General features: G+C 34.1%; 1 protein-coding gene across 1 annotated transcript in view; it reads left to right on the top strand.

Annotated features, from left to right (window-relative positions):
• LOC119604770 (ankyrin-3-like) overlaps positions 1-22,470 on the top strand; it is a 113,748-nt gene that overhangs the window by 68,987 nt on the left and 22,291 nt on the right. Inside the window, 4 exon segments of the mRNA XM_037957599.1 lie at positions 19,152-19,239; positions 19,309-19,533; positions 19,690-21,542; positions 21,694-21,876. Coding sequence (XP_037813527.1) covers positions 19,152-19,239; positions 19,309-19,533; positions 19,690-21,542; positions 21,694-21,876 — 2,349 coding nt within the window.

Genomic DNA, 22,470 nt, shown 5'->3' with positions numbered 1-22,470 from the left:
TATATATATATATATATATATATATATAATATATATATATATATATATATATATAATATATATATATATACATATTATGTCGATGTCTTATATATTATAATCTTATATCTATATTATATATATATTATATTTCTATCTTCATACTATATATCTATATCTACTCTCTATCATATCTATATCTATCTATCTATCTCTCTATAATCTCTATATCTCTCTCTCTCTCTACTCTATCTCTCTATCTCCTCTCTCTCTCTCTCTCTTCTCTCTCTCTCTCTCTTATCTTGTCTCTTCTATCTCTCTCTCCCCCTCTTTCTCTTTTGTTTATAACTCAACTAAACATCCATCCATTACCGCCGTAGATCTGTATCGGCCCCATAATTGGTCCTAGTGCCCATAAACGGTCCACTTCCAAAAATCACTTTAACGCTATAGTGTATTGATAAATAAGTTATCGAGATAAAATTCGACATGAAAATGTTTTGGTACGTATCAATAACTCTTTTTTCCCGAATCGATCCATAATTGGCGTAGCTGCAATATATATTCCTATTTCGAAATTCACTTAAACGCTCATATTTCATTAACTAATATATCTATCGGGGAAAAACTGGACACGAATATGTTTTGTATATATGTATGTATATAAATCATTCAGCGAAATTTGTTTCCAATCAGTCTACAATTAGTCTTAGCTCTCATATAAGGCCCACTTTCGAAAATTACTTAAACGCGCATATTTCATTAATAAATAAAGCTATCGAGATAAAATTCGGAACGAATATGTTTTGAGTATGGGTACCCGGAGGCTAGTTGGTAGTGTGCTAGCCTGTCAGTCTGGGGGTTGTGGCTTCGATTCCCACCAGAGATTCTGGTATGTTACACTACAACGGGCATATGGTCATCGTCACCGGTAAATTAGGTTAGAATATAATTTGTAATTGTATTTTAATATACAAATAAATAAATGTTTTCTGTATGTATCAATAACTCTACGATTTTTTTTCTGTATAGGCTCGTAATTAGCCATAGCTACCATATAAGGTCAACTTCCGAAAATCACTTAAACCCACATATTTCAATAACTAATAAAGCTATTTGGATAAAATTCGACGTGAATATGTTTTGTATGTATACAAAACATAATGCGAGATTTTTCCAGGATCGGTCCATAATTGCCCACAACGCTCATATAAGGATCATTTCGAAAAATAACATAAATGCTCAAATTCATTGACAATTTAAGTTATCGAGATCAAATTCAACTTCAATATGTTTTGTAAACATGAGCATGTTCTGTGTATATATAAGTCATTGTGCTATAATATTTGACGTCGGAGTACTACACGACATGAACATGGTTTGTGAATATACAAATCATTCTCTTAAGAAGCCCATAATATAATTGTTTTCGACCTAATTAATATAAGTTCCACTCACTATTTAAGGTCCTCCCTACGGAAACAAAATGGGTTTTAATAAAAACGAGCTTGCTGGTGGATGGTATTTAAGATTCGGCATAGCCGAATATAGCACTATAACTTGTTATACACGCCACCACCATCAATGGTGATAGAGGGTGATATTCATCTGAGACCCAACAAAGTATATATATTCCGGGTCCTTATCGAATTCTGACTAAATTTAGCTATGCCCGTCTGTCTGTCTGAAACGATGCTAAATAAATTAATGAACTTCTGCCAAAAGATTCACTATTATGCTAGGCAGTTTGCTATTGAAAATGAGCAAAATCGGTTTAAATCGGAAAGAGTTATGAATCAAAATTAAAAAAATTTAGCTTTTTTTAACACATTCTAATACAATTTTCACAAAAATTTGCGATATAATTTCATAAAAATCACCACACAATTGTTTCCAATTGATCCCTGATAAAAATGGGCGGAATAGGTCCACATTTTCATATACCTCCCATACAAATATACATATTCCCGGAAAATGCATTAATTGTTAAAAACTTCCGGTAGAATGACAATATCTTTACAACTTTTTTTTTCCATTGTTTATTTTTTTCTTTGCAATATTTAACTGTTTTAAACTATTATAAACTCTAGTTAACAATATTATGTAAGAATTATACATTGTCACATAAACGTGGACTCAAGTATAACTTATATAATACATTTGTTTTGTTTTTACAAAATTTATAATTCAATTCAAACTTCAAATGAAGAGTATATTAAACCTTTTATATTAAATGTAATGAAAAATTCTAAAAACATTACGTTTATATTGACAGATTTACGTTATATGGTCAAAATGATAAAAAGAAGTGAATAAATAATTTTTAATTTAACCACCAACATTTTTATATCCTCCACTACCATCAGTGGTGATAGAGGGTATATATAAGTTTGTCATTCCGTGTGTAATAACAAGAAATATTCTTCTGAGACCCAACAAAGTATATATATTCTGGGTCCTTATCAAATTCTGAGTCGATTTAGCTATGTCCGTCTGTCTGTCTGTCTGCCTAACACATGCTCACGTTAAAACTATGCAAATGAAAAAAAAAACAAATTCACCAAACATATTCACTGTTGTCCTAAGCAGTTTGGTATTGAAAATCAGCAAAATCGGTTCACACGTTAAAAATCAATGAGTGAAAATTTCAGACTAAATCCAAAAAATTACAGGTTTTTTTCGTAATTCTTAAGTCGTTTTCTCAGCAACTACAAAAGATTATTTTTTTTATCCAGGGATAAATTATGTTGGAAATCCAAATAATCGATTCAAAATTTCCCATAGCCTCATACAAAGAAATCGATATCAACACAAAATTTTGTACATGCAAATATAATATGAACAGAAATCATGCTATCAACATAGATCTCAGTAGGTCCACAATTGGTCATAGCTCCCATATAACGCCCACTTTCGAAAATCATTTAAGGGCTCATATTTCATTGTCAAATAAAGCTATTGAGATAAAATTCGAGTCGAATATACATACAAATCATTCTACCAATTTTTTTTACGAATCGGTCCAATATTGGTCATAGCTCCCATATAAGGCCCACTTCCGAAAATCACTTAAAAGCAGATATTTCATTGTCAAATAAAGCTATCTTCATAAAATTCGACCCAAATATGTTTTGCCTAAATATAAATCACTCTACGAAATTTTTTCTGGATAGGCCCATAATTGGTCATAGCTCCCATATAAGGCTCACTTCCGAAAATCACTTAAACGCATATATTTCATTGAATTCTAAAGCTATAGAGGTAAAATTCGACTTGAATATCTTTTGTGTACATATAAATCATTCTACCATTTTTTTCCGGATTCATATGAGGCCCACTCACGAAAATCACTTAAATACTCATATTTCATTGTCAAATAAAGTTATCTTGATAAAATTCGACACAAATATGTTTTGTTTTTATATCAATCACTCTACGAAATTTTTTCCTGATAGGCTCCCATATAAGGTCCACTTACAAAAATCACTTTAACGCATATATTTCTTTGAATAATAAAGCTATCGGGATAAAGTACGTCTTGAGCGTATAAATCATTCTACCAAATTTTTTCCGGATCGGTCCATATTTGGTAATGGCAACTATATAAGGTCCACAAAAAATCACGCACATATTTCATTATCAAATAAAGATATCTTAATAAAATTCGACAAAAATATGTTTTGTGTACATATGAATCATTCTACGAAAATTTTCCGGATAGGCCCGTAATTGGTCATAGCTCTTATATAAAGTCCACTTCCGAAAGTTTGATTACAAGGTTTACTAGCCCTATTCGGGGGTTCAGTTGTAAGGGGCTAGGTGAAATAATGGACCGATCTTAACCATTTTCAATAGGCTTCGTCCCTGGGACAATAGAAGGTCATGTGCTAAACCGACTCAGAAAATGATTCTAAGCCGATTGGTATACTTTAAGGACCAATATTATTGTGCGTTACAAACATCAGCACAAACCCAATATACCATCCCTCCTAAAGTGGTGTAGGGCATTTTGTATGCAATTTGGTTTATCCAGATATGACAAGTAAGAAATTATAGTCGGACGAGGCCGACCATATAATACCCTACACCTGTTACAAAAATGAAATGCGATTTTGTTTTCATAATAAAGCATTGTCGTTGAATTGTACCTTGCCTCAGATATACTTAGGTTAGTTTGATAGGAGGATGTATACTACATCAAATCCGAAGAAATACACCTAGGCCACTATCGGGCCTGTTGTGCGCTCCAATTCATGAAAAAAATAATTTGTTCACTGAATGTATTATTTTTCCATGTTCAGAAACTCAGTTTCCTGGACGTAATTCCTAAGAATCTTCCAATCAGTGTTGGTTAAGAATGTTATTTCCGGAATAACATCACTTCCAAGATACTTGGATCCAACTTCGACGAATGCCTGACAGTGGCAAAGAAAGTGCTCGTTCGTCTGAATCCGCACGTCCAATTTTGTATAGATGTGCACGTAATCCTGTGTGTCCACTCAAAATACGTACCATCATACTAACCTCAGACTTGCTCATTTTGAGGAGATTTCTCGTCTTGCTCTCATCAGGGTCACCCCATAGAATCTTTGTGGTTCTATCGTTTCATTATTCCAAGAGGCCTTATGGGATTCTCTCATCCATATTTTTAATTCAGCTTTTGTTGCGTCGAATGGTTTTGCGTTTGTCAGGTTAACTACATCGAGCTCCCTTCCCTTTAAAGCTATTACATTTGCCGTTTCGTTGCCGACTACTCCCGAGTGGACTGGTACCCATATGATGTAAACCTTACCTCTGGGAGAGTATTCAGTTAAAGCTTTCTTACAATCCAATACGGTCTTAGATTTAATTCTATCACCTGATATCGCCCTAATTGCCTTCTGGCTGTCGGTAAATATATTAAGCCCTGTGGGCGCCATATTTATTCTAATCAAATTTACACATTCCGTTATTGCTCGTACTTCTGCCTGGAAGCTTGTGTTATGATTAGGTAACCGTGGTATATTTCTGTTTCTGGGTCTTCAATATAGAACCCACTTTGTCCCCTAATTTAGAGCCATCCTTGTAGCAACGGATTCCTACTGGTATTTGCTCCAATGTTCCGCTTGACCAAGACATTCTATTCTGATGAATGTGTATAACCTTCCAATGTGTCCAGTATTCATTGATGACATGTCCTATAACCGTTTTTGGCCAGTTCGCCTAAAGTAAAGAGCCGTTCGGCTGTAAGCGCCGCCTCATATCTTAAATGTGTTTCAATGGGTGGAATATCTAGCAACGTTTCCAGAGCCTTGGTTGAAGTAGTACACATGGCACCACTTATACCCATGCAGCATGTACGCTGAACTCCCTGTAGTAGTTTGATATTACACTTTTTGTCCAAAGCAGTCCAGATTATTGAATTGGTCTAATTACACTTTTATATAGTCAACTAGCTATACCCAGTGTGCTTTGCTACCCTAAAAGGAATATGTATAAATAAATACCAGATTTATTATATGTTACATATAAAAGATGTCAAGCAAATTATTGCAAGTTCGCCAGTTTCTATCTATCGCCAATTTCTATCTATCTACAAAAAATTTGAATAATATAAGAGTTTCCAAGATGCACGAAATTTTGTATTTAATTCATATATGTGGTGCCAAGCCCCCCATTGAAAGTCCGCCCGTTATTCTCTAAATGTTCACATGAATGTCAAAGTTCTTCATGTAAAATTTTAAGATTCTAGCTCTAATAGTTTCTCAGATATACGAATTTAATTCATGTGGGGGCTTCAAGCCCCCCGGATGAAAGTCCGCCCTTTTTCCTCCAAAATATTCAGATGATTATTAAAATAATTTGTTCAAAATTTGAAGAATCTAGTTCTATTAGTTTCCCAGTTAAACGAAATTTTGTATTTAATTCATATGGGAGGTACCAAGTAACCCATTGGAAGTCCGCCCGTTATATTCTAAATGTTCAGGTGAATGTCAAAGTTCTTCAAGTAAAATTTAATGATTCTAGCTCTAATTGTTTCTCAGATATACGAATTTTTCTATTTTATTCATATGGGGGCTCCAAGCCCCCCAGATGAAAGTCCGCTCTTTTTTCCTTAAAAATGTTCAGATGAATATTAAAGTTCTTCGTGCAAAATTTTAAGAATTTAGTTCTATTAGTTTCCCAGATAAACGAATTTTTGTTTTTAATTAATATGGGAGGTGCCGCTCCCCTCATGGGTAGTCCGCCAATTTTTTACCCAAAATGTTTATATGGATGTTAAAGTTCTTTGTGCAAAATTTTAAGAATTTAGTTCTATTAGTTTCCCAGATAAACGAATTTTTGTATTTAATTAATATGGGAGGTGCCGCTCCCCTCATGGGTAGTCCGCCAATTTATTACCCAAAATGTTTATATGGATGTTAAAGTTCTTCGTGCTAAATTTTAAGAATTTAGTTCTATTAGTTTCCCAGATAAACGAATTTTTGTATTTAATTTATATGGGAGGTACCACGCCCCCTAATGCTAGTCCGCCTACTTTTTGTCCTAAATGATCATATTGACACTAAAGTGGCTCCGACAAAATTTGAGGACTCTAACTGTTATATTATCTAAAATATACGGATTTTATATTTTCTTAATGTGGGCGTGGCTCATCGCCCACTTGAAATTTCGAAATAAAAAGTAGCCTATTACCTATTCCAGACATGCAGGAATATGCTGTGAAAATTTCAAGAAAATCGGTTCAGCCGTTTAGTAGTCTATAACGTTCAAACATACAAACATACAAACAAACACACATTCATTTTTATATATATAGATTTGTCATAGTAGGACTAAGACCCATTTCATGCCTATGGTTCTCCTACATATCGCCCAGCACCGATGTGCCTTGTGGATCCTATCGTCATTGTGGTGTCTCCATTTTAATTTCCGGTCAAGTATTACACCTAAGTACTTAACTTTGTCTGTCACCGGTATCTTCTTGCCCAGGAAGCAAGTTTCAGCATATGTAGAAATTCTTGTCTTTCTTGTGAAAAGACAGATTTCTAAGTCCTTTCTCGGTTAGGGTCCTTAGGAGGCTATTAATCGTGGTAACCTAGTGTAAAGGTGACAAAATGCCACCCTGTGGTATACCGCGAAATACCTTTTTCCTGATAGTTATATCGTACATCTCGCAGCTTATCCATCTGTTCCTTAGCATGTAGTTGATCCAGTTACAGAGCACCCGATCAACATAAAACTGGTCTTGGGATTGGATAAGGGTATCAGTGTGCACGTTATTGAAAGCGCCTTCGATGTCAATGCATACCGCCAGTGTATACAGTTTGCTATCGAAAGATTCACCTATGTAGTGGACGACTTCGTTTAAAGCGGTTTCCACCGATCGTCCCTTTACATAGGCATGCTGCCTATATTTAACGACTTTGTATGGTATACTGCTTTTAACCATGCTATCGACTATCCGTTCCAAGGTTTTAAGTAGGAAGGACGTAAGACTTATCGGTCGATAGGACTTAGGTGTCGCATAGCTAGGTTTCCCTGGTTTGGGTATAAATATTACCCTTGCATCTTGCCATTTAACTGGGGTATTTGCCAATTTTAAGCATGCAGTGAATATCTGTAACAGATGTACGGAAATCAGTCCCGCCTCCATTTGTAAGAGTGCCGGGAAAATGCCATTCGGCCCGGCAGCTTTATAGGGAGCAAAGCTCTTTATTGCCCCTTTAACCATGTCAGATGTAATAACTATTTCCGTGTTACCCTCCCCTTCCTCCAATATCGGTTCATCTATGTTATTCGATATACTGGGTGGGAAATGAGAGTCCATTAGGAGTTTCATTGTCTCCTCCATATCCTCAAGCCTTCTGCCCGTGTCATCGATCATAAATTCCGGTTGGACATGAGTTTTGGATAGGATTTTTTTTATCTTCGATACGTCATTTACGCTATCTACCTGTTCACAGAAAAGTTTCCAGGAGTCTCGTTTGGCTTTTCGAACGATTTTCTTATATTCACCAAGTTTATTACAATACTCATCCCAGTATACTGCGGTCTTTTTACGCCGTGCCCGGTTAAATAGTTTGCGAAGAGTCTTCCCAAGGTTCCGGATCTCCCCAGTTACCCAGGGTTTTTCCTGGGCAGATCTCTGCTCTCGCAGAGGGCAGCTGTCCTCGAACGATTCAACCAGGGCACTTGTGAACGTTTCCATTTTGGCATCTATATCCTCTTTATTTCGACATTGAAAAGTGTCCTGACCTAAACGGTTCTTTAGTAAGGTCCCGAACATTGTCCAATTAGTTTTAGACTTATTCCGAAACTTTATCGGCTTTGGTGGTGGCCTTAGTATTTTGAATCTTATGTACCGATGATCAGAAAAGGAGTGCTCGTCCGAAACTCTCCAATCCTGAATTTCGTTTATAAGCTCTTCTGAACATATAGTTATATCTAATAATTCTTCTCTGATTCTATTGACGAAGGTAGCTTTATTACCTAAGTTCAATGTTATCAAGTCTTTAGTATTAAGGAAATCCATGAGGGCTTGTCCCCTGCGATTCGTGTTTGTACTACCCCAAGCTACATGGTGGGAGTTGGCATCACAACGTATTACAATTTTCTTATTTTTCCTTTGAGCCTCTTCAACCAGTTTCATCAGATCTGACGTTGGTGGTAGCGTCGGAGAATCGAAGGGCAGGTTAACAGATGCAAGGAATATGTTGCCACGACCTTGCTTCAGCACCGTTGCATCCGATGTTGATAATCCCAATTTTGGAAAGGGCAACTACACTTTCTTCTGGCGAGTTAATGATAAATTCCTCGATTTTGGGATTTGACTCCTCAACGTTATCAGTAGTGGATACTGATGCTGTGGTCTTAGGTTTTTTAGTGTCCTTTTCGAGGCTTGTTGTAACAGCCCTTCCAATCAACGCCTTCCCAATTTTGAATATGACAGCTTTAGAGGCGAAGTAAGCCCTACCTCTATTCTTGGCAAGACTAGCCATGGATTTCTGGTCGATACCTATTACAAATAAAGTTCCCTCAGGTTCTTCTTTCCTGTAAAAGACATCCCATTTTTCCACGGCCAGCTCAGCATTTTGACCTCCAAGAATTTTCAGTATACGTTCATTAGCCAGTTTACTGCCCCATCCATTTATGTAGACAGTGGACTTTAAGAGCACCGGAAGCTCGCTCTTCTTTGCCAGTCCCAGCCTAGCGCCGTCCCAGGGAGGAGGGATACTTTCCACGAAGTTTTTTAGGGTGCTAACACATTGGTGAGATGCCAACCTCATCAACATCACGCCCATGCTGAACTCGCAGCTCTCGCTTTCGCTCTCTATTGGTTGTTTGCCCTTTGAAGCGATTGCATGGTCCACTATCTTATTGTTGACCAGGTCTTCTATTTTACTCTGTTGGTCTATTCGAATTTTGCCTATCGGATTACCGGCATCGTAAACTGCATAGCAGAGATCGTCCCGGTGCCTACTTCTGGCAACTTTGGCGTAAGATGGCGGCTCTTTTCCTCCGTCTAGCTTCTCCTTCCTCGTTTTTCGGGGCTTCTTTTGAGATACCCTTACCTTCGAGGTTGATTTCGCCGACGTGTTCGTCTTCGGAATATCTGGGTTGGCGTTGTCACCCTTACTCGCAGGATTCTCACTTGAGGTTCCTTTGAGTGAAGTATGGCTTGGCTTCGTATTAGAAGACGGGGAGCTCTTTTTCTTCTTAGGTTTATTCTCAGTTGTCAACTCCTCGGGAGACCTGATCCTTTTTGCCTCAGATCTTGTGAGAGAGTCCGATTTTTCCTTTGGAGTGTTGTGGGATTGACTAACTATGATTTCCTGAAGCATCTTTTTCAACTTCCTCCTCTGTTCTCCAGAAAGTCTTTTCTTAGTAATAGGTAGTTTAGCTATGCTATCACTCACCTCTTTCAACATTTGCTCTACTTCATCCTTTTTGGGATTTGCTATAATGGTATTATTATTATCATCTGAGGATTCAGAGTCGGAGCCCTCACCTATATTTAAAGGCTGAGGTAGCTTAGAGCTCTCTCCGAGTACATCCTTCTCTTTCACCCCTATATTTTTGCCAGTGGCATGCTGTACACTTGACGCATTGTCCGCCACGGAGGCCAAGGTACCCACCTCCGTAGTAGTATTTTGCTCACAATTGCAGGATGACGACGACACGTGACTCGCGAGAAGATCAACACTTGCCGCCGATACTGGGTTATTTAGGCCCTGCACCGTAACTTTTATCTTTTTATTTTTATTTTCCATATTTGTTTTTTCCAGTTTTTTTTTCACAGAATGATTTATCGATAAAAAACACACTGTGTCGGATTTTATCCGCATATATTTATAATTGAATGAAATATATTGGAAAAAGTGACTTATAGAAATGAGACCAATTATGCATTGATCCTATTTTTTTTAAAGATTTCTTATATACACAAAATATCCTTATATCTTTATTTATCAATGAAATATGCGATTTTTTCTGAAGTGGATCTTATATGACAGATATTAACAATTATGGACCGATCTGAAAAAAAAATATTTTTATAGCCTATTTATACCTGTTGCGCGATAAAGGAAAAGATAATGAATGTTTATGTGATAGAACTGGATAGTAGAGGCATGCTAGTTTTGTCATCCGGCTATCTTCAGTCTGGCTGTGTTCTTTCTATCCAGAATTCACCTGCTACGCAACAATAGAAAATACACATATTCATGCCTCGTAATGTTTATATTTGCCAGTGAAAAGTCTTATACGTTAAGAATATAGAACACTAGTTATATTACGATGGGGGTCATTAGGTGACTTGAACCTAGGAGCACAATTTTTCCCACTCATATTCTAACAAGAACACCTATGGCAATTCTAGTGCTCGGAAGTTAACAGAATTGCCCCTTCTGTGAACCCTTTTATAATAACTTAACAACATGCCATCAGTTTTAACATTCCTCAATTTATTTACTCTAGCAATTCATATTTATTCTAATGAAAATTCATAAACATATTAATATAATAATATAATGATAATTTTTTATACCCTCCACCATCATGTGGTGATAGAGGGTATATATAAGTTTGTCATTCCGTGTGTAACACCAAAAAATATTCATCTGAGACCCAACAAAGTATATATATTCTGGGTCCTTATGAAATTCTGAGTCGATTTAGCTATGTCCGTCTGTCTGTCTGGTTAAAACACGCTCACGTTAAAACTAAGCAAATGAAATCAACCAAATTCACTAAGAATATTCACTGTTTTCCTAAGCAGCTTGGCATTGAAAATCAGCAAAATCGGTTCACAACGTAAAAAGTTATGAGTAAAAATTTCAGACTACCTAAAAAAATTAAGTTTTTTTCCCTAACTCTTGAGTAGTTTTCTCAGAAACTACCAAAGATAATTCGACAAATTTTGTCACAGATCATTTTTTCCATCTATAGATTAATTATGTTTAAAATTGTAAAAATCGATCCAAAATTTCCCATAGCCCTCATACAAAGGTACATATTCCCGGAAATTATTTTTCGATAATAACTTCCTCAAATATATCGGTATCAACACAAAATTTTGTACATATTGACATTATATGAACAGGATTCAAAACTACGGACTCAGATCTGTATCGGTCCACAATTGGTCATAGTTCCCATATAAGGTCCACTTTCGAAAATCACTTAAATGAACATCTTTTATTGATAAATAAAGCTATCGGGATAAAATTCGACATGAATATGTTTTGTATATACATAAATCATTCTAAGGAATTTTTTTCCGGATCGGTCCATAATTGGTCATAGCTCCCATATAAGGTTCACATCCGAAAATCAATTAAACGCAAATAACTCATTACAAAATATTGATATCCATACACATAGCCCAAATATTCCTCTTATATACATAAATTACACTATAAAATTGCTTTACGATCGGTCCATATTTGGTCATAGCTCTCAGATTCGGTCCCCTCCAGAAAATCCCTTAAATGCACAATATTCATTTGCCAAATAATGATATAGATACGGAATTTTGAAATTTTGTCTTTATATACAAAATTGGTCATAGCGCCTTTACGAAAATCTCTTAAACGCACATTACTCATTACCAAATAAAGCTATTGATACAAAATTTGGCACAAATATTAGTTTGGTATACAAAAATTCTATTTCAACGATATATTTCACGATCGGTTCATAACATGGGTGCGGTCGGTCTCATGCAAATGTCCCTTCAGAAAATCACTTGAACACACATTACTTATTACTAAATTACAATATAGATACAAAACTTGACTGAAATATAGCTTTTATGTACAGAAATTTTTCTTAAAGAATTTTTTACGATCGGTTTATAATTGGTCATATCTCCCATATTAAGACCTTCCACTAAAAGCAATTTAACCGTATTTAACTAATTGCATTATCAATTTGTGTAGAACAAAATTATCTATATATATATAAAAATGAATGTGTGTTTATTTGTTTGTGGGTTTGTTTGTGGATTTGTTTGTGGGTTTGTTTGTTTGAAGTCTATAGACGGCTAGACCGATTTTCTTCAAATTTTAACAGTACCTTCTTGTATATCTAGAAGGAACTATAGGCTGCTTTTTATTTTAAAATTTCAAGTAGGCGAGGTGCCACGCCTACTTATTAAATCACTATTAAAAGTCATATATCTTGGAAACTGGTACAATTAGAGTTCTCAAATTTTGCACGGAATACTTTGACATCCAAAAGAATATTTTTGGACAAAATGGGCGGAATGACTATAGTGGGCGTGACACCTTCCATATTGAGAAAATATTAAATCTTTATATCTCGGAAAATGTAACAGTTACAGACCGCAAATTTGGCCGGAGCCACATAAGTCTCAATATAATTATTTAAGATAAAAAGTGGGCGAACTAGCAGCAGGGGGCGTGGCACCTCCCATATTAATTAAATACACAAATTCGTTTATCTTGGAAACTATTAGAGTTAAAATCTTCAAATTTTGCACGAAGAACTTTAGCATTCATGTAAATATTTTGGGTAATAAATTGGCGGACTACCAATGGGGGGAACGGCACCTCCCATATGAATTAAATACAACAAAATATTTTATCTAAGAAACTAATAGAACTAGATTCCTTAAATGTTGCATAAAGGACTTTCATATTCGTCTGAACCTTTTGGAAAAAAAACGGACTTTCATCAGGGGGTGGCTTGGAAACCCCATATGAATTATATAGAAAAATTTGTATATCTGAGATACTGTAGAAGCTAGAATCTTAAAATTTTACATGAACATTCATGTGAACATTTAGCGAAAAATGGGCGGACTTTGAATGAGGGGATTGGCCCCTCCCATATGAATTAAATACAATACAATATTATTTACATTTTTCATAGCTTACATTAAAATCTTTATTAGCGTTCTGAAAAATTGGCGAACTTGCAATAATTTCAGTGGCATTTCCCATGTGTAAGTGGGTTTTTTTTGCTTTTAGGGTAGCAAAGCACACTGTAGCTAGTATATATGTATTTTGAAAATCCTTAAATCTTTCACACACATGCACATTATTAAATATCGTTAAAGCATATCTTAGGTCGCTATAAAAGTATAAAAGAAAATGGGGTTTATAATGTTCAATAAATCTTGTAATTGTAACAGATTTAAGCTGTTTAAATCTTGGGGTTTTTCTATTTAAGACATGAGAAAACATATTTCTATAAAAATAGCTGGTGGAGGGTATTTAAAATTCGGCTCAGCCGAATATAGCACTCTAACTTGTTATTTTTTTACAATTGCATTATTTTGCTTATTCATTAAATACTTAAATTTCACTTATTTATTTGGATTATTAGTTAAAACGTTCATATAAGGAGGAATTACAAATGAATACTAATGAAAACACTACGGACGGACAATATATTTGCAATATCTTCTTCTTCTGCTTAACAATAAATTAATAATAATAATTAAGATAGACATACAATTAAGGAGGGATATAAATAAAGAATAAGTAGACAAATAATGATAATAATAAAATTGAGAAATAAAGTATAAGAGATGACTAAAATTTTAAATTATGAATGGACTGAAGTTTTAATTTATGAATGAAGTGTTTTGCTACATAATACTATCATATATATAGATAATTAGAATAAACTAAAAATACAGATTTGGTATGCCTAATAAGTACAGGTTTATAATAGGTATGGGTTTTACTGCGATTGGGTGATTTGGGTAATTAAATATATAATGTTAAATAATTTAATTTACTGTAATTTTCCGATATAAATTATACAAATGCGATAGTCCAGGTTATAGTTAAAATGTCGTGTTGGTTAATTAGAACTCTAAAGTGGGAGACAAAAGTCTATATGGGCAATTCCATACGATTGTTGTGACATTCGCACGCCTTTAAAGTGGTTTAGATTTTGTAAAATTAGGAATACTTGGAAAACAATTTTGTCATTCTGTTCCATTTAAAGAATACTATATTTGCAACAGGAATCATCCCATTCGGAACCTTGTTTGCCAAAATATGGATTAAAATATGGCGATATCATACGTGACAAAAAAACGGAGTGTTTTTAAAGTAGATGTAAATATTTACGAAAATCTGCGAGTTCTGTAGGTGTATCTTTTCTGTTTTAATTTCATACACTATGGGACATATTTTTCATTAGTAATCCATAATTTTTAAATAAAACAAGTTAGAGTGCTATATTCGGCTGAGCCGAATCTTAAATACCCGCCACCAGCTATTTTTATAGTAATACCTTTTTAATTGATCAAATATTTGTAGAAATAAGTTTTCTCATGCCTTAAGTAGAAAAACCCCAAGATTTAAACAGATTAAATCTGTTACAATTACAAGATTTATTAAACATTACAAACCCCATTTTCTTTTTTTTTGATAGCGCCCTAAGATATGCTGTAACGATATTTAATAATGTGGATGTGTGTGAAAGATTTAAGGATTTTCAAAATACATATATATAATTTTGCTCTACACAAATTGATAATGCAATTTGTTAAATACGGTTAAATTGCTTTTAGTGGAAGGACATAATATGGGAGATATGACCAATTATAAACCGATCGTAAAAAATTCTTTAAGCAAAATTTCTGTGCATAAAAGCTATATTTCAGTCAAATTTTGTATCTATATTGTAATTTAGTAATAAGTAATGTGTGCTCAAGTGATTTTCTGAAGGGACATTTGCATGGGACCGACCGCACCCATGTTATGGACCGATCGTGAAAAAATCTTGAAATAGAATTTTTGTATACCAAACTAATATTTGTGCCAAATTTTGTATCAATAGCTCTATTTGGTAATGAGTTATGTGTGTTTAAGAGATTTTCGTAAAGGCGCTATGACCAATTATGTATATAAAGACAAAATTTCAAACATCTGTATCTATATCATTATTTAGTAGTAAATATTGTGCATTTAAGTGATTTTCTGGAGGGGACCTAGTATGAAAGCTATGGCCAAATATGGACCGATCGTAAAACAATTTTATAGTGTAATTTATGTATATAAGAGGAATATTTGTGCTAAATGTATGGATATCAATATTTTGTAATGAGTTATGTGCGTTTAATTGATTTTCGGGAGGGAACCTTATATGGGATCTATGACCAATTATGGACCGAACGGAAAAAACTTTCATAGTAATATTTCGGTATATGTGAGCAATACTTGTACCAAAATTTATATGCATATCTTAATTTAGTAATGAGTTATGTGCGTTTAAGTGATTTTCGGGAGGGGACCTTGTATGGGCGATCCAGAAAATTTTTTCTCTCAATGAATTCTATTGACATAAGATTTTGAGTTGTAAAATTTGTATGAAGATATCAACATTCTGACGGAAGTTATTAACAAAAAACTCATTTTCCGGGAATATGTACATTTGAATGAGAGGTAAATGAGATTGTGGAGCTATTCTCGCAATTTTCAGCAAGAATCGAAATATTATGTAGAAACGAATGTATGATGACTTTCATGAAATTATCTTGCATAGTTTTCGAGAAAATTACATCAGAATGTGTAAAAAATGCTTATTTTTTCTGAGTTGTTTTAATTTTTGATTCATAACTTTTCTCGATGTGAACCGATTTTGCACATTTTCAATACAAAACTGTACCGGATAATAGTGAATACTTGTTTTTGGTGAATTTGGTTAAATTATCTTGCTTCGTTTTAACGTGAGCGTGTTTTACACAGACAGACGGACGAACGGACAGACGGGCATAGCTAAATCGACTCGTAAGGACCCTGAATGTATATACTTTGTTGGGTCTCAGATGAATATTTCGTGGTGTTACACACATGACAAACTTATATAAACCCTCTATCACCACTGATGGTGGTGGTGGGTATAATAATCAAATTGATTTATCTATACACAGAACAGGCTCCTGTCGAGTTTAATAATAAATTATGTGGCATTAAGTGGTTTTCATAAGTGAACCTTATATGGGAGGTAGGTATGGACCGATGCTGCAAAAATTCCTTATATGGAATGTAACTAATAATGGACCGATGTGGAAAATTTTCACGGATGAAAATATATATATATATATATATATATATATATATAGATATATATATATATATATATATATATATATATATATATATATATATATATATATAGATATATATATATATATATATATATATATATATATATATATATATATATATATATATATATATATATATATATATATATATAAATATATATATATATATATATATATATATATGTATATATATATATATATATTTATTTACGGAAATATGAAACTTACGCCCTTGAGAATTTGTTTTTCCTGAAACTCAAAAGGGCTTAACTTACATTAAAAAACTAGTAAGTTTTAAGATTTTCAACTAAATTCAAATCGGTTTTTGTTGGTCATATAGGCCGAAACATGGAAGGCATAAGCCTTCTTTGTTTTCATAGAGATTTTAGGAAATTGGAATTTTTCTTTGAAAAAATTCTAAGTCTGATAAAATAATCTCCAAATTGCAAGGATTCGCTAAACGTTCCATTTTTGTTTCATTTGATGCAAACTTATAACATTTCACAGCTTCGAAGTTAAAAATTCAAAAGAATTTTAAATTTTTCATGAATTTTAAGGTAATTTTAGAACATAACCTTTTAGAATTTCTTTGATATTTTAATTGTAGGAGTGTAAAATTTTGCAGGAACACGTATTTTGATACGGTGCATCATAAACAATTAGAAAGTCGATTTTGATTTTTTTGTAAAATAGGGCTTTTTGGATTTCATATAAATCATTCGTGAACATTTTCCACATCGGTCCATAATTGGTTACATTCCATATAAGGAATTTTTTCAGCATCGGTCCATAACTAGCTCCCATAAAAGTTTCACTTCTGAAAAACACTTAATGCCACATAATTTATTATTAAACTCGACATGTTCTGTGTATAGATAAATCATTTTGATTTTTTTTTTCGAATTGGTCCATTATTGGTCATAGTTCCCATATATATTATCGGCAGGATCGGCACGTAATAGGTCGAAGAATAATCGGTCGGTATCTGAAAATCACTTAATACAAATGGTTCTGGGCCTAATCAAAATTATTTACATACATACATGCATAAAGATGTTACAAAATGATAAATAGTATCCCGAAAATCACTTAAACGCACATAACTGACTACAAAATATTGATATCCATACATTTAGCACAAATATTGCTCTTATATACACAAATTACACTATAAAAATGTTTTACGATCGGTCCATATTTGGTCAGAGCTCTCATACTAGGTAAACTCCAGAAAATCACTTAAATGCAAAATATTCATTACTAAATAATGATATACATACAGAATTTTGAAATTTTGTCTTTATATACATAATTTGTCATAACTCCCATACAAGGTCCTTTTACGGAAATCTCTTAAACGCCCATTACTCATTACCAAATAAAGCTATTGATACAAAATTTGGCACAAATATTAGTTTGGTATACAAAAATTCTATTTCAAGATTTTTTCATGATCGGCCCATAACACGGGTGTGGTCGGTCCTATGCAAGGTTCCCTTCAGAAAATCACTTGAACACACATTACTTATTACTAAATTACGATATACATACAAAATTTGACTGAAGTATAGATTTGATGTACAGAAATTTAGCTTAAAGAATTTTTTAGGATATAAAAAAATAAAAGAAAAGGTAATGTTCAATAAATTTTGGAATTGTAACAGATTTAAGCTGTTTAAATCTTGGGGTTTTTCTATTTAAGACATGAGAAAACTTATTTCTACAAATATTTGATCAATTAGAAAAGTAGTAATATAAAAGTAGCTGGTGGAGGGTATTTAATATTCGGCTCAGCCGAAAATAGCACTCTAACTTGTTTGATTTTACATTTTTATTGTTTTCTGAGTTTAGAGCATTTTGCTCACTCATTACAATAATTTTGTTTTTTTTATTTGTTTTTGTTATTATTTGTATTTTTGAAAATAAAATATATATGTATAATAAAATATTCATTATTTTTAAGAAAGAAAAAAATAAAAAATTAAATTTCAAATTAATTTTTATAAAGAAGTTTTTTAAGTTTATGATCAGCGTAATGCGGCTATCACTCATCACTGTCACGATCGAACTCCTATCTTTACAAACGTTTACAAGTAAAAGTCTTATATTAATGGAATTCATATAGAGGAAAAATTTTCTGAATCGGTCCATAATTGGCTGTAGCTCCCATACAAGGTCCCCTTCCGAAAATCACTTAAGCGCACATAACTTATTGTTAAATAATGGTATCCATACGTATTTATTTCTTATATACACAGAAATAATAAATATGTTGAAAAAACTTATTCAAATCGATATTAGTATTAAACCATATAATTGTAGAAGTAGATTTTGTTGGTTTTATCGAACTTTTAATTTGGATTAAGATAGAAAAAATATTTTTTTTGGAAAACAAATTTTTATAAACGAACTCCGGTTCTAAATCGGACGTAATTAATTTTCTATTACTAAAAAATTTCGATCTTTTAGTTTAGGCCAAATTGTTATACAACTGTATAGTGGTAAATAAGACGAACGATTTTGGTGATGGGTATAAAGATATATCCTTTGAATTTATTCCTTACGACTAATGTTTTAACTAATGTATTTAATATTGCAGGAGAAGTCAATGAATGCGTTCAAGCTTCTCAACAATATGCTCTTAAATCCGACAATGTGTCTATTACAAAGCCACCAGTGCATTTAGGGTAAGTTTTCAATTGACTTGTTTATTTTTTAAAAATACGTTTAATGCAGTCTGTTAAATGTATTTATAGATTCTTAGTTTCATTTATGGTTGATGCTCGTGGTGGTTCCATGCGAGGTTGTCGTCATAGTGGTGTACGTATTATTGTACCTCCAAAATCATGTGCCCAGCCAACACGTATTACATGTCGCTATGTAAAACCGAACCGTGTACATTATCCACCCCCACTAATGGAGGGCGAGGCCCTAATTAGTAGAATTTTAGAACTTTCGCCTGTGGAGGCGAAATTTTTGGGGTAAGTGCTTATATTTATATTGTGCATTATATTTAGATGTTTTTGTTCAAACCCATAATGTAAATTACATCAATATGGGTGTACAATATTCGCTTTAGGTAAAATATTAACTATTGAAATATTAAGTATTAATAATTAAATATTTAATACTTTCAGGCCGGTGATATTAGAAGTTCCACATTTTGGATCGCTGCGTGATAAAGAACGTGAAATTATAATTTTGCGCTCTGATAATGGTGAAAGCTGGCGAGAACACACTCTTTATGAAAAGGAAGAGTCGGTGCTCGAGGCACTTCAGGAGACAATGGAAGCAGAATTGAGTCCTTTAGAGGACTTGCGCACAAATCGTATTATTCGTATTGTAACGCGGAATTTTCCACACTTCTTTGCTGTAGTGTCTCGTATACGGCAGGAGGTACATGCTATAGGTTCTGATGGTGGTACTGTATCATCACAAGCCGTTCCCCAGGTTCAGGCAATATTTCCGCCAAATGCATTGACGAAGAAAATTCGAGTCGGTCTTCAGGCACAGCCAGTTGACTTGAACGGTTGCTGCAAATTGCTTGGCCAAGGTGTGGCTGTGTCGCCAGTTGTGACGGTTGAACCGCGTCGCCGTAAGTTCCATAAAGCCATCACACTTAGCATACCGGCACCGAAAGCTTGTACCCAAGGTATGGTGAATTCGCCCTACACTGGTAACGCTCCTACGTTACGTCTCCTATGCTCCATTACTGGAGGACAGAATCGAGCTATTTGGGAAGATGTTACCGGTTCAACGCCTCTAGCATTTGTAAAGGACAGCGTGACATTTACCACCACTGTTTCAGCTCGCTTCTGGCTGATGGATTGTCGTAATATCGCCGAAGCCAGTCGCATGGCCTCGGAACTTTACTCTTATATGGCGCTTGTACCATTCCGTGCCAAATTTGTGGTGTTTGCCAAACGCATTTCCCCAAATGAAGCCAAACTTTCAATATTTTGTATGACGGACGATAAGGAAGATAAAACTTTAGAACACCAAGACAACTTCACTGAGGTGGCTAAAAGTCGTGATGTTGAGGTCTTGGAGGATCAGGATATTTTCTTGGAATTTGGAGGTAATCTTGTACCTGTACTCAAAACTGGTGAACAACTTAGTCTTAAGTTCCAAGCCTTCCGCGAAAATCGGCTTTCCTTTATGGTGCACGTTAAAAATCCAGACGAATCGTTTGCACGCATAAGCTTTATGAATGAGCCGAAAACCGGACAGGGTGAAGCTCCAAAACAACCAATTTGCACACTTAACATTTCTCTTCAGGACTCTGGAGTTGATTTGGCTTCCAGTAAAGAAAACGTTGCTGCTGGTAGCCAGCGTAGCATCAACAGTATTAACTTTGTAGACCGAGGTCTCAATCAGCGCGATCAGATCAATGCCGAATACATGAAAAAGTACCATGAACGTGAAATTCAACAACAGAACGGCGAATCGCAAATTGAAAAAATCCCAAACGAAACAATTCACAAGGCTGACATGCATCTGTCGCACATATGTCAATTGCTAGAGGACGACTGGATGCCATTGGCCAAAGAATTGGGTGTACCCGAGACCGACATCGAGCTAATCAATGCTGAGTATGCGGACAAAAGTCAAAATCAGCGTGCAATGGTTATGTTACGTCTGTGGTTGCGTCTGCAGGGCAACGATGCCACTGGCAACAAATTACAGCAGGCTCTTAAAAGGATTCGTCGTGACGACATCGTTAATATATGCATTGATAATGTTGAGCCCGTCACCGACGATATAGAAAGAACAAAAGCCAAAAAACAACTATTTCAGGATGGACTCGAGGGCATCACTGATGTCATCAATGAAGTTGCATTAACGGCCCAACCAACAAGCAAAGCTGCAGCTGTTGAAGTTACAAAAATTCCAATAATTAAAGAAAAAGTTGTTAAAAAAACATTAACGACAATTCTTCCAAATGATCAGACGAACGAAATACAACAACAATTATTACATCAACAAATAGGTAAGGTCTCAACATATTGACATTATTTTCTATTGCATTTTTCCATTAATTAGCTTAAAATCGAGATAGTTCCGAAAGCATTAAAAAATTTATTTTCGAATACAGATTATTATCATTATTATTTTTTTTTCCAATTTTTTTTTAAATCAAGATGAAGTGAAGAATGTAACACCTCCTAAAACTGATATTGTCAGCGATATGAATTTAACTAGTGAAGGTGATGAAAATTCGGTACAACAAATTAGGGACTGTGACATTGATACAATAAGACGCATAGCCGAGAAACACACTATTCAAGTGCTAGAAGAAGCCCAACAAAATATTACTAATAAGGGTAAGAACCAAATTTAATTAAATTTTTACTATGGTTACAAATATTATCCAAAACTGATACTAGTGTTTATAAACCAGTTAACCGAAAAACCGGTTTTTATTGCATATTTCGGTTTTTCGCAAACCGTTCTTTTTTAACATTGGTTTTCGGTTAACCGGGTTATCCGGTTTTTAAGTCTCGGTTAACCGGTTTAAAAAAATAAATTTTTAGTACAAAATTGTATGTTTTCTTTGATTTTTTATTTTGATTCGCATTTTCAAAAATTTTGGATAGATAATTCTAAAAATTATTTTCCGTTTGTGTATATGAAAACAGAAAACAAATGAGGAAGGCTGTTGAAAATTATTGAAATCGGTCCATTATTTCACCTAGCCAGCATACAACCGTACAAACAAACCCACAAAGGGCTTCAGTGCTCATAATTATGTTAAATATTTTGGTATCTCTACACTAATCGGCACAATTCAGTTTTATATAAGTCTAAATTATTTCGTAATTATCGGGCGGTATCGTCAAAAAGTGTCACAACTACATATGTTAATGACCTTGCTGAATTTTATAATAATCGGTCCTTGTTATCTCTCATAAATGTAT

Source organism: Lucilia sericata, unplaced genomic scaffold (genome assembly GCF_015586225.1).
Source record: "Lucilia sericata isolate MDLA Ls3-8-SP2 unplaced genomic scaffold, ASM1558622v1 Contig000427F_arrow, whole genome shotgun sequence".
NCBI lineage: Eukaryota > Metazoa > Arthropoda > Insecta > Diptera > Calliphoridae > Lucilia > Lucilia sericata.
This window is presented reverse-complemented; position numbering and strand designations above follow the sequence as displayed.